The sequence below is a fragment of the Chinchilla lanigera genome, unplaced genomic scaffold (genome assembly GCF_000276665.1).
Source record: "Chinchilla lanigera isolate Chin_1 unplaced genomic scaffold, ChiLan1.0 scaffold00026, whole genome shotgun sequence".
NCBI classification, from domain to species: Eukaryota; Metazoa; Chordata; class Mammalia; order Rodentia; family Chinchillidae; genus Chinchilla; species Chinchilla lanigera.
The window spans coordinates 22028032-22042671 of record NW_004955427.1 but is presented as its reverse complement, the minus strand read 5'-3'; the positions used below and the strand labels follow the sequence as shown (position 1 = coordinate 22042671).

The 14640-nt window shown below is 39.0% G+C and overlaps 1 protein-coding gene and 1 pseudogene across 1 annotated transcript in view; one reads left to right on the top strand and one right to left on the bottom strand.

The window, feature by feature from the left end:
• Dirc2 (disrupted in renal carcinoma 2) overlaps window positions 1-14640 on the bottom strand; it is a gene marked incomplete at its 5' end in the record, with an annotated part of 88540 nt that overhangs the window by 51029 nt on the left and 22871 nt on the right. The window contains 1 exon segment of the mRNA XM_005386622.2: window positions 4153-4418. Within this exon segment, the coding sequence (XP_005386679.2) occupies window positions 4153-4418 (266 nt within the window).
• On the top strand, window positions 8095-8829 carry LOC102009739 (annotated as a pseudogene).

Sequence of the window (14640 nt, the reverse complement as noted above, 5' to 3'; positions counted from 1 at the left end):
CTTTGTAGCCCCGGCTGCCATCGAATTTACAGCAATCCTCCTGCCTCAGCCTCCTGAGCACTGCAGTTATAGGTGTGTGCCACCACACAAAGCCTACAATTCTTTTAATTATTAGTAACACTGATAAATATACATCTTTCATACACTTGTTGGACATTCGTATTTCCTCTGATTGCTTCTATTGTTTGACTTTCTTCTATAGGTAATTTTGTAAGTATATCATGACACATAATTTATATAACACAATTCAAACATTTTAAAGTGTATAATCCATTGATTGTTTAGTACATTTACACAACTGTGGCACCATCACCATAATTTTAGAGTTTTCTGATCATCTCTGAAGAAACCCTGTGTCTGTCTCCCAGCTCTATCTCTATCTCCCACCAATCTACTTTTACAGATTTGACTATTAGAATGAAACAATAGGATACAGTCTTTTGTAACTGGCTGTTTTTAGTTAGCACATTGTTTTCAAGGGTCTTCCATACTGGACCATGTATCAGTACTTTGTTTCTTTTTATCATCAGTATCATATTATTTTGATTAGTGTAACTTCATAATAATTTCTGAGATTGAGAAATGTGAGTTCTCTACAATTGTTCTTTTTCAAGATTGTTTTGGCTATTCCTGGCCCTCACAGCTTCGAACAAATTTTAGGATTAGCTTGTCAGTTTCTACAACAAGGCAGCTGGGATTTTCACTAATTTGTAGAAAAATCTGGGAATATCTTTACAATGTTAAACTTTCCAACTCATGAACATGGAATGTCTTTCTATGTTTTAGGTCTCTAACTTGTTTCAGTAGTGTTTCGTAGTCTTCAGAGTTTTACACTTCATTTGTTAATTTACATTTTGTTTGTTAAATATTGTTTTTTGATGCTATTATAAATTGTTTCTCTAATTTCATGTTTGGATTATTCCTTGCCAATGTACAGAAATAAAATCAACTTTTATATATTTTAAAACCTTGCTGAATTCACCTTTTAGATCTAACAGTTTGTTAGTGAACCTTAGAGAATTTTTTATATTCAAGATCATGTAATTTTCAGTAGGGATTCTTTCCCTTCTTTCCACTCTCAATACTCGTATTTCTTCTTTCTTGCCCAGTGGCACTACCTAGGACCTCTATCCAGCACAACGTTACACAGATGTGGTAAGAGTGGACATCCTCATTTGTTCATGTCTTAGGGGAACTGCATTCAGACTCTCACAATTAAATATGATGTTACCTGTATTTTTTTTTTAAACTAGGATGAGGGAATGCCTATCTATTTCTAGTTTTTGTTTTGTTTTGTTTTATTTTTGTACTGGGAATTGAACTCAGGACTTTGTGCTTGCCAAGTAGGTGCTTGTGACTCTGAGATATCTCCCTGGCCCTTCTAGTTTGTTGATAGTTTTCATTTTGAAAGGGTACAGGGTCTGTCAAATGCTTTTTCTTTGTCTCTTGATAGGATCACCTGTTTTCTCTCTTTATTCTATAATTGAGTTTTGAGGGTCAAACCAATCTTGCATTCCTAGAATGAACTGTACTTGGTCATGGAATATCATCCTTGCTATATATTTCTGGCTTTGGTTTGCTAGTGTTTTGTTGATGAATTTTGTGTCTATATTCATGAGAGATATTGGTCTGTAGTTTTACTTTTCATAAAGTACCATTGTGTGGAATAATTTAAGAGTCTTTAATCTATTAAGGCAACAATTCTAGCAAAAGTACTTTTAATGGACTAAAGAATTACAGGACAGTGTTTCAGAAAGACAGACTGGTAGACTCGTTCACGGTTTCAGCATGGAAGCACCCAAGTAACTAGGAACTGGTGACCAAGTGCTCTGCTTGACCCGATGGGAGGATAAGCCAGAGAGACACAGAGCATTAATGTGTGCCTCCTCATGCCTAAAACCTGATCATTTAAAAGACAGGATCACTGCTTAGGTTTTCAAGTAAATGAAAGATATTACCAAAATATAATTTAAAACTTAAGTTTCACCTGATTTTATTTCTATTTATTTATTTTTATATTGCAACATAAAACTTTATATTTTAAAAAGGGATGAGTTGTATACACTTGTGATCGTTAATCTTAATTGTCAACTGGGTCAGCCTGGCAGCTGCCTGGAGATTAGTAAGGCATATTTCTGGGTGTGTCTCTCTTGTGCCTTTTTCATGTGCACTACTTTCTGGTACCATGAAGTTAGCAGTTTTACTTCACCACTCCCTTCTGCCATGACACTCCTGTCTTGAAGCCAGCCATGACTGAACCCTCTGAAGCAGAGCGCTGAATTAAACCTTTCCCTCTTGAAGTTGTTAGGTAGTAGGTCCAAGCAACAAAAAGCTGACTAATAAATACCTACAAACGGTTAAATGCTTTATCTACTGCTACTGCTCCTGTTTTCAATTTTATTCTCCCTAAAGCATATTTTAAAATGTAAATCTCATGTTACTCTGACAAACTTCAAAGTGTGATATCTGCCTACCAAAGCTGAACTGCACACCCTTTAGCCCTGTTTAGAGGAACTGCAAGCCCTGGCTTCTCTCTCTGTCTCCCCCATCTCTACTCTCATGAGATCTAAGCCATTCTGGACTTTTCAGTTCCCTCTTTCCTGGGCTGCTTCTCCAAAGCTGTCTCTCCCTTTTCAGTCTTCCTTCTCCCCACTGTGTTTGGCTACCTCTCTCTACTCCTCTTGACGTTGCACCTCTGGGAATCTGTACTTCACCATCAAAATCTGCATTTGGTGATCTTCCTTGGAGCTTCCAGGGCAACTGCAGGCTTTCTGTTAGCACCCATCCCTCTGTTCTACAACTGTACTTTCCTGTCTTCATCCTTCAGAGCAAGAACCACCTTAGTGTCAGCACAGTCACAGGCATACAAGGGCCCATGTCAGACACAGTAGTGCACAACTATAATCTCAGCACTCGAGAGGATGAGGCAGAACAACTGCCTGGAGTTTAAGACAAGTCTAGGCTGCAGAGTGAGTTCAAGAAACCTGAACCACATAGCAAGACCCTGTTTCAAAAAACAAACAGAAAGTTTGTTAAATTAAAAATGAATAAATAAGATGAAGTTCAGCATAATCTGGTCCCTTATCTTTCTAGCTTTATCTTCTCCATTTGGTACTGACACCCAAACACATACTGCTTCAACTGTCAAACTATGGGCAAAGTCTGGGACATACTGTGTTCTCTCACACCCTCCATGCCTCTGTAGTGGCTGCTCCCTCGGGAAGATCCTAACCCACCTGAACACTTAGTGAACTCCCACAAAAGTCTTAACTTTGTTTGTTACTCTGTTTTTGGCAAAGCCTTCACTAACCCTTCAACTTCTCTCCAAACCCAAGCATGTTAGGTCTCCCTACCTCTATATATTCCTGTATGTGTTGTAATCATCTCAGCATTGATTTTACTGATTCCTAGAGCTTAGCACAGTGTGTAGTATCTAGTAAACACTCTATAGAAAGAAACAACAGGCACATGAGGAGAGAGGACGTATTTAATATATGTAGAATATGGTAATATAAGAGTGAGCTAGAGCTTGACTCTAGAAATAAAAAGGGCCCAAGAGAATACTATGGAAAGGGCAATATCCCTGATTAATAGCTTTAACATACAGAAGACAGGAAATAAAGAGAAGAATAAACTGTAAGTGTTGAAGGTTAATAAGGTTAGAAGACATGGCCAGTAACAGAAAACCTGTAAGGGAAAAAATGGACTGAAAGCTTACCAACAGATATTTGACAGATGTTTATGTTTTTCTTCAGGTACTGGGAATCGAACTCACGACCTTGTGCTTGCCAGGCAGGTGCTGTGCCACTGAGCTAAATCCCCAGCCCTCTTGACAGATGTTTATGATCAATCATGTTTAATTTATATACTGGTATGCTGTCTACAGAAGACACTACAATATGTGTTATACAGAGCTTCACTGTAAGTGGATGAAAGGAGTAACACTAAGAAATAACCCATTATGTAACAGGAACATATTTTAAATTCAGTAACTTTCTAAGAAGCATCTCCACCATACTACATAACAAGGAAAGCACAGTATTGTGTGGGTAAACTTCAGTCCTTATTTCACATGAAGTGATCTGATATAAAAAAGGAGAGTAAGATGACAGATAAAAAAGTATAACAAGGAGAGTTAAAACTTGTAGTTACCTGCATACAACACAGTCTCAATGCGATCTTTAATGTGAGCCCTGTTACTCTCTGCAGCAAGGAGGGGCGATGTCCCGTTGGGAGCTGGAACAACAAGGGGTCCAACTAAAAACGCACACGCTCCACCGAGGTAACTGAGCATTGATGCGATTGCAGTGGCAGTGGCCCGTTCATCTGCAGAAAACCATGTTGTGGAGAGGAACGGTGCTGCGTTCATTACGGTCGGGCCTGCCAATCCATTTAGCATCTGTCCTCCATGGATTAACCTGGAATTTAAAAAATTAAAAAGCATGTGAGGTATCCAAAGCAGGCATTTTCTAAGACAAAAAGAAATGAGCTGACTTACCTTTTAAAGGGCATGTTGACCCTCTATGAGGGAGATCAAATACAGCAATAGTTACCATTTATTCACTTCACAAATATTTGCTCAAACCTCTGATTTGTGCCATATAGCAAACCAAGTATTTCCTAGGCTTAGTCTACTTAGTTGTCATAGCAGTACTATCTGGTAGCTATTATTGGCCCCATTGATTGAAATATGAAAGTCTAGGCTTGCAAAAATAAGGAATGATTTGCTTAAGTGTTAAAATTTAGATACAGTTCTGACTCCAAAAATATGTATTCTTTCTACTACGCTGCCACTCATTAACAGATCTAGTAAGTGCTGCTGGCCTTAGAAATGATATAGCTGAGCTCAACATGTCATATTTACTCTTTGCCAGGAACTTTAGAAAAACCTTAATATTGAAAAAAAGATAATGTCTTCTAATGGCACAGAAATGGATTAAGCAACTGGAGGACTTGGGTTCCTTAAGCTTTGCAACTAGCTATCTAAGTGGCCCTGGGCGATACACAACTTGGGGGGCGTGTGTGCCCATTTCTTCTCCCATAAAATGAGATGGATTTAAATTCCATACGCATTTACTGAGCAGCCAGGAGGTTAAGGGACTGAAATCAGAGAAAAACTAGGCCTTTTCAGTTTGTTGTTTTGTTTTAAAGGAAAGGGTGTTGAGCCCTACTATGCTAATTCTGAGTTTAACAGCATGATGTAGTGAACAGTAGTTTCTTGCTTCCATTCCATTTGTTCTCTTGTTCTTTTCTCAACAATCTACCCAGCATGCCTGTATCTTACAGCCCAAACTCCCTACCCTCATTGCTCTCCCTGCCTCCGGCATAGTCACATTTGAGAGAAGCCTAAAAGGCAAGACAGAGCCGGAGGTATAAACAAGGCAGAAAATAAAGGGAGACAGCCAACCTCTTGTGAGCTGGAGGTAAGGAAAGAGAAGGGAGCTGGTACAGAGCAAGTTTTCAAGATACTATTGTTTTTCCCCTTCATGTTTTATTTTTTTAAGCAGCACTGAATATCAAATCCTTTTTTTAAACAATCATTATCTTAAGACACTCAGAAAAAATGTTTTCTGATTACACAGGGACATAATTAATAAACAGGCATATGGGGAGAGGTAGAGCCCTAATGTAGATGCCTATGTGAGTGGGAAGTAGAATATGGAAATTTGGTCTGCCTGTATCTTCAAATTGTTAGAAAAATTATTTGAAAGCTTGAAGTATCATTAGTATTACTAAGTTATAAAGCAGGAAGAATTTTAAAATCTTTTTGGGTAAGGGGAAAAACTTTCTACATGACAGAAGTGAATTTAAACTGTTTATAAAAACAAAAGTTCCTCTAAAAGCCAGTGGATCACGAAGTGTCCCACAGCAATTTTATCACAGAAATATTTTTTTTTTGGTATCAGGAATCAAACTCAGGAATTTGCATTTGCCAGGCAGGTGCTTGTGCCACTGAGCTATATCCCCGGCCCTCATAGAAATATTATTAAAGCACTGTTATTAAGTGGTTTCAATCATGACTTGTGATAGTACAAAAATTAAAGAGTACTGTGCACAATGGCTCATACAGGTAACTTCTTTGATATTTAATACTTTTAATAGCGTATTACTGAAAGACTCATTTTATCTAGGAAAAGGGCTGAAATAAACAAATTTTATTATATCTAAAAATATTAAGGGCAAAGCAGATGCACACCTGAGATCCTAGCTATTCTAGAGGATAAGGCAGGAGAATCATAAGTTCAAGGCCAACCTGGGCCTGGGTCTTTAGCAAGATCTGTCTCAAATTAAAAAATAAAAATACATGAGAATGTAGCTTAGTGCTAGAGTGCCCCTGGGTTCCATTCCCAGGACTGCCAAAAGAAAGAAAGAAAAAAAAAAGGGTAAAAGAACATGAAAGTAGGGCAACCCATTCAGGACCCCTCCTGTCTCTCAAGAGCAATTCCTATTCCCCATTCCCCATTCCTATTGTCCAATAAATTTTCTTACTGTTAAAAAAAAAGAACATAGAAGAAATAATCTATTAAAAACATACAAACAACAGAAAATAGGATGAGTTCTGAAAGTTAAGGTATAAAGTTCAAATTACTGTCAAGGCTTAATTTCTCTTTTTAATGTTGAGGATGAACCTAGGATCTTCCACATGCTAGGTAAGTGCTTACCTCTGAGCTACAAGGTATGATTACAACATATAGTGAATGTTTAAATAAAAATTAAAATGTATTATAGTGATAAACACATTGCCACTTATCCCCCTAAAACATTCCCTTTGAACACACTTATCCCATCATTCTTGCCACTTTCTGAAACAGTTCTCGTTCTCTTTTGTGAGTGCATTTTCATGGTTCCCTCGATGTCCTGAATCTATTCAAAATGTTTATGGTAATTTCTGTAAACTAAAAACATCAGTGTGTCCTCATCTACCTTACTCACTGGACCTGGCACTTCTGGGTCTTCTGCAAAGTCAAAATGACCATGAAAGGTAAACATTTTGAATTGATTCAGGACATCAAGGCAGCTATGGCAGGGCAACTAAAGACATTCAAAAAAAGACTCCAGCACTGCTTTACAAAGTGGCAAGATTGATGGGATAAGTGTGTCTGAAGTGATGGGGAGCATTCTGAGGGGGATTAATGGCAATGCGTTTTTGCTGTAATACATTTTAGCACTCACTGTATTTTTGGATTGTACTTCATATATCCCTAGCCTTTGGCTTAACTCCTTGTTACCCTCAGTGAAACCGCGAATAGACTATTATCCAAGCAGTGACCATAAGTGTCATGGAATGTTTGCGTATGAGATCATCTAAAGGTCATTCAAGCCCCATGTACTGCATTCTCAGACCAGAGCCTCTGTCACTGAAACATAGTACACGTGCTGAAGTGGTGTTGGAGATGGCAGAACACTAGGGACACCGCAGATGGGTCTTGGCTCAGAGGTCACTGAACTCAACCTACAGCGTAGGAGTTATCAGATTTAAAAATCACCCCAGCAATTAAAACAAGGCAACTGGATATTAGTTACAAATATTAAATATTTGCATGCTTTGTGCATTAAAAGTTATCACATACGTCAACTCTTCACAAATGGCTTCAGTTGTACTAGGGCCTAAAGGATTTGTGATTTACCTTCTGAATTCAGAAGAAATCTGGCAGGTAAATCCAGTTCCCAGCATCATTTAGTATTCCAGAATTTAATCCTGCTCCTTTTCACACTTATATCCTGGAGTCCCTCAGGGCCTGGCAGTTATTAATGTTATTCTTGGTCATAAGAACTGCTGTCCTACTGGCTGCGATGTTACATTCATCTGTACTGTCAAGATTTTCACATCTGCCTGATACTATTTTCTGTCAGCCATCACTAACTTACTCCATTTTATAAAATATATTTAAAAATAAAATTGTTTCATATATAAAGTCTAATTTTTCTCCTTAATGTTAAAGCCAAATTGTTTTTCTGAAAAAATCCTGACCTTTGATATACTAAAATCATACAGTTATTACCACAAATTCTTTAAAATAAGAACAAAAGTGATGAAATAACAGCAAAATGCTCACTATAAGTTGTATTCATTATTTAACTCACTCAAAAAACATGCAGTAAGTATTCTGTGTGTGTTGGGTAGGCACTGTGATAGAGGATGTAAAAATAAAAAGTAAAACCCCTCGCCTTTCAGGATCTCAAAGAGGCCTGTAAATGGGTCAGGCAAGAGGCTGGGTTTTGTAAGTGCTAACTTCACCAGGCCGTCCAGAGACAGGTCAAGGTCCTACACAGAGGCACCAGCACTGGATGTGGACCAGTGAGACGCAGCCACTCCAGAGCCTGAAGAACAAGAAAGAAAACCTACTACCCAGCAGAAGAAAAGCACCAAACTGTCTAATAAAATGCTAAGTAATCCACAAGTACTAAAAGGATTCAGATGGACATTAGCTAGTTGATATAACCCTTGGTCCTCCTAACTGCTGGGCCTAAAAGAGATAACATTTATGAATAGAGACCAACTGTACTTGGTACACTAGGTTCTGTGCTTGAAGGTGGTGTGCTTTTTTGGATATCACATTTTCACCAAATGGCCCACGTAAGCCACCACTTTCTGCACCAAAATCTTTCCTTGCACCATCAACAGTCAGGAAGTCATCTGTCTTGGCATCTGAAAGACAACTGAAGTCTTGCTTTGACTCCTTCAAAGGTTTTGCTGTCTATCTGCCCCCTTCTGACAGACTGCAAGTCTGGATCCTCTGGTTGGAAGGCTATAACTACTCAGTATTTGATCAACAAGCAGAACATGACAGAATAACAAGAGAGTGGACCAGGAAGTATACAACATAATTCACAAAATTTGTATGCAGTGTGAAGAAGGCAAATCTTTACAGCCTTTATAGTATGGACTTCTGTGTATACGTTACACTGATGCTACTATCTGTTTCTGTCCTTTGGAGACTGGGTGACTCCTCAAAAAGCTAAATGCTGTAAGAATAGAACTTTGTAGCTGTAGATTAGATATTTTTAAAACATCTACTTGCAAGTTTTGCTTCTCTGGGGTATCAGTATGTATTTTGTGATATATTAAGGATATTGGCCTGGATGGCTACCAAATATTATAGTACTTTTAGCCTAATTCATTAACTGCATGAAATTGTAAAAGACAGATGACTAGGTATTAATGTTATTTATATTTTAGATCCAGGTCTATTTCTGAGTGCATGGCTCATGCTGTTGTAAAAATGCTTTACATTTTACCTTTGTCACCTTGTAATTAGAGGATTTCCTTTCACTCTCTGCAGCTCATGTATTATCTCAAACACAACAAGCTCTCAAAGGGATTGAAGAAGAAGGAGGATGAGGAGTAGGAGGAGTTGCTGCCCTAAAAGCAGATGAAGGGTCACTATTGTGACTGTAACAGGAACACAAACGAAGCTAAAGCAGCAATTTAGGTCCACTCTAATGCTTACCGGGCCTGGACGGAGCACAAGTAGATCTCTGCATAGTGCTGGCCAATGGCATCAGGGACTTTGCATGTATGTGTGGAGATGCAGGTTCGAACTCCAGCTAATATCTGTCTCGCCTCTTCCAAACACCTGTTGCTTAGCTACTCAACTTGGGTCTAGAGAGCACAGACCAGGGATGCAGCCTACCCTTGGTAGAGGCTTGACACAGGCGCTCACAGGATCTTGTGCAATAGCTGGTGCAGAGACGAGGGGGCGGTGTCTCCTTGGCCCTAAGAACTTGTCACACAACCCCCTGCCCCCCCAAATGGCAAGGCTGAAGGAAAAACAACATGGAATACTCACAGGAATAAAGTCCAGCTCAGGGACCCCATGGCAGTTCTAAGGTTGTAACAGTGATAACCATGGAGAGATGGAAAAGGTATGGTTTGGAGAATTCTTCAGGTACTAAAATAGATGTGGCTGGGTGGGCAATTAGATACTAGGAATGGGGGCACCTATCTGTAAAAACATTAGAAACTAAGGTAAGAGATCTGAGCTATTTATATTAAGTTTCAACTGGGTTGAGGAATAAACACTGCAGAATACCAATAATGAAAGGAAGAGGAATCTAGAAAGATGAGAGAGAAGGAGTCATTATAGAGGCTGAAGGAAATAAATGACAGATAAACTAGTGCCACAGCAACTAAGAAGAGTTTTGCAGGAAGAGGGTAAGTGGTTGATAGTATCAATCAAGGAGATTATTATCATCAACAGAGAATAATAAGTCCTAGCACGGACTCAGCAATGAGGAAGGTGTTTGTGATCTGACAGACACAGTTAGCAGTGGAATGCTGAGGGTGGAGGGCAGACTAATGAGGAAATGGAAATGTAGGATTTTAAGCTATTCATTCCAGTAGTTGGACACAGATCAGGGACAAAAATTAGAAATCCAAAATGCTTCAAAATCTAAAACTTTTGGGAGCTGGGGATGTAGCTCAGTGGTACAGTGTATATGCAAGTGGTACAATGTGTATGGACGGTAAAAGCTGCTGCACCAAAAGTAACAAGGTCCAAAATTTTTGTGTGTCAAAACAATACCACAAGTGGAGAGTTACACACCTGATCTCGCATGATGGATCACAGTAAAACACAGGCACAGTAAAGATAGTGTACAAAACGCCTTCAGGCTACGTATGCAAGGTGTATGTGAACATAAATTAGAATCTCCCTCTCCAAGAAACCTTTTTACGTATATGCTACTCCAAAATTTGAAGAAAAAAAAAAAAAAAAAGGAACCCATAATCTGAAACTTTCTAATTCTAAGTATCCTGGATAAGGGACACTCAACCTGTATAAGCTCAGCAAAGTGAAAAGGAAATATACCCAGGCTAAATAGACAGTCTCAATGAGAAGTTTCTCTGCTTTACATACTAAAAGATAAAATGCAATTTGTGATTGTCCTAATGTACTTGTGAAAGAAACTGGGTTTTAGAATCTAACCCTACCTGTGGACCTGGGCCATTTATAACAACACAAAGAAAGGAGGGAACAGTCACAACCCCCAATAAAGGCAAATGCATCACAAATTTAATGTTGATTTTTTTTGTGTGTGTCAGAATCACTAGCTTCAGTTTTGTTTTGACAAGTAAAAGTTAAATTGAGGGTCAGGACTGTGGCTTCTGAATCCTCCAGTGCCTTACAAAGTGCTCAGGCAGTGTGACATGCTCAGGAATGCATGGCCTGACCCAAGTACAGGGTCAGGAGTCACTGAAGTACACAACTAAACAGGATTTTAAAATCCTCACATGCTGGGCATGGTGGCGCACACTTGTAATCCTAACTCTTGGGAGACTGAGGCAGGAGGATTGCTGTGAATTTGTTTGAGGCCAGGCTGGGCTATACAGTGAGTTTAACACCAGCCTGAACTATATACCGAGACCCTTTCTCAACCACCCCCCCCAAAAAAAAATGAAAGAAATAAAAAATAACTACAATATGCAAAATTACCTAAAGGTATGCAATAGATCAGTTCCATTTATAAATTTTATTATTATTATCATTTTAGTTTTTTTGAGACAGGGTCTTGCTCTTTATTCCATGTTGGCCTCAAATTCAGAGTGATCCTCCTGCTTCAGTCTCCTGAGTGCTGGAATTACAGGTGTGCACCACCATGCCCAGCAGTTCCATTTGTAAATTTTGAGAACTTTTAATTTAGCAGTGCAAAACACAAGGTGATTAGAAAATACTCTGGAAATAGGCTTTGAAAAAAGCTTTTGAGGATGGTAAAATCAGGCCAACGTTACCCTACTGTCTCAAGCATAGTGGGCTTGGGAGTAGGGCAGAAGTCAGGTTTTTCTGCAGGACTGTGACCTCTGGAGCAGACAGGAGAGCTGCAGAAGTTGACTCAGTAGTTAAGGGGTCTACAGCTGCTCCCTTTCTTTTTTTTTTCCTGCAGTACCAGGAATCAAACTCACAAACTTGTGCTTGCCAGGCAGGCACTGTGCCGCTAAGCTAAATCCCCAGCCCCAAGCTGCTCCCTTTCTTGAAGCGTCCTGTGAGGATGGTGGACGCACGCATCCATGTAGACCATGTAGAGCTGCCAGGCCCCGCAACTTTCCCCGCAGGTCTGTGACGCGGCAAGTGCGCTGCTCGTTCATCCCAGTCTCTTCACACTGAGTCCTTGGCTCTCCCTGTCTGCCACCCCCAGTCTCCTGTTCCCCCTCCCCTGCTCAAGTTTTTCTTCTCTTTTTCTTGTCTTCCTCCCTCTCAAGTGCTTGTTCTCCTTACCTAGCTCCTGGCTACCTCCAGAGCCTACCTGTTCCATCCCTGCAAGTAAGGTGGGAAAATGGAGGAGAGACCGGGAGCAGGAGTCCTTACAGCCTAGGCGGAACTGGGATGGTGGAAACAAAAGGCACAGGTGTGGTCCCTGAGCATCAGCACTCCCCAGGTGCACCAGCCTGTGCAAGGCCTGGAAGGGACCCTAGCAAGACCCTGCCTCTGCGAGGCCCTGCGAATCCGCGCTGCCCTGGCCACCTCCGGCTCTCAGGGAGTGCCCCACCCACAGAGAGGATGAGGGCTGCCAGGGCACCTGATGGCTTTCACGCGAAGCTGCATTCCTCTCATACTATCCAACAGATGGTAGCTTTTCAAACAAATGCCAGTAGCTGAAATTCAAACTGAAGATCTGTAATTCACATTTTTTAAGGTACTTGACATTTCAGCATGCAGTTAATGGTATTCTGAAATCCTGGAACAAACACCTATGATTCTTAAATTATTTCTTCTTAGAATAATATGATGTTTCATAATTTAAATTTTTATACCTAGAAGCAATTTCAGACTTCACCTAGATAACCTACTCCCTTCCAGAGAGGTTAATAACATATTTAAAATCACATTTACAGTTTTATAACTTTTCTTTTTCTAAAAAGTATTGGGAAGAGCTCCAGTCATATAATTAGCTACTGACTAATCCAAGACTAGAAATCAAAATTAGAACTGATTCCATCAGTCCACAAATCTTTCTCTACTCTCCCATGTGGTCTCATTCTGAAAGTTCTCTGTTTACAACAGGAATAATAAACATTACTAATTGCCAGGAAAACCCAAGGCTCACAGATCCACAATATGTGGCATATTTTTACACTGTCCAAAGGCCTACTTTATAAGCCTCTAGTTTATTATTACTAGTATTGATGATAATATTATAGACTTGGCTTTTTAGAAACTTAGCAGATATTTCTTCAATATAACTCTACTATTTTTAACTTAAACTTTATGCATTTTATTATGAAATAATTTATAATTCATAAAAATACTTCTAAGGCTTAATATGTCAATAATTCAGAACCTTCTTCCAATTGCTAATCATTCCACATCAAAGTAAACCTATGTAATATAGGATTCTTGGACACTGAAAACACCAAAGGTACTAAAAACAGTTTTCCTTTATCATAGCCCAAGGAAAGACAGGTCAGTAAAAAGGGCCAGAAATGTTATGAACTAACCATAGGAGAAAGGAAGTTAGGAAAGGAAAAATAGAGATGAGAGTAGCAAAGCCATCAGCCTTCTAAAGATATTGTTAAAATCTTGGTTTTCTTTTACCAAGACTTATTATACTTTTTTCTTAATAATTTTGGCTAATTATGATTCAATTAAAAATATCTGTTGAGTATCCATTCTCATCAAGGCACCTGCAGGTAAATGCTAAAAGGAACATAAAGATAGGTACTACGGCCCAGGCCTTAGATAATAACTTACCAAGTACATCAAAACAGAGAAAAGAATATTGGATTAGATACAAGAACACTCAGCTTCTAGTCTGGCTAACTTTATTAATCATCTAACCTTTACTGAATCACTTACTTTCCTTCTGTTTCAATTTCTCCAAAGACACTATATCGCACAGGATGTTTTACGCGGCCAAATACAATAATGTCTTGGCAAGGTACAGGGGAAAAAGGGACTTAGTCCTGGTCTAAGAGATGCCTGACTCCTGCCATTTTTCTCATAACTCCTACTTTGTCCTCTGAACATAAAAGTATATACACTTGTGGTAGAAAATTTTGAAAAGAAATGCAGAGAAAAGAAAAAAAAAACATTAATATCTCAACTCACACAACCATGACTAATGTTTTGATTGTTTGGTCTTTTTCTAATGCATCCTTCTCTCAATCCATATTTAGCATAGGCCATCACAGAGATTATACTGAATATACAGTTTTATGCACTAAATCATCTTAACCTATTGTGTATTGTGACTATTTTCTCATTTCTTTAACTTTATAATCATAGTTGTTGATGGTTGTGTGATACTCTATTATATGCATATATTAAATTCATTTAACCATTTTCCTAATGTCAAATATTTATTTCCAATAACTTATTTGCTCATATTAATAATGCTAGTGTGACAATTTTTGTGTGTACATTTTAGCCAGTACAGAATTTAAATCATTTTTCAGGCTCACAGTGTCTGCTTAACTAGGACTAAGTACTAGCTCCATTCGCTCTCACTCCCGCTTCTCTCTTTCTTTTTGGTGTATTGAGGATTGATATCAAGGCCTTGCACTGAGGTACATCCCCAGCCCGTTTAAATTTTAATAAATTTGACACAGGGTCTCACTAAGTTGCCCAGGCTGAGCTCAAACTTGCAGTCCTCCTGCTTCAACCTCCCATAGTGCTGGGATTACAGGCGTGCATCACCAGCTAC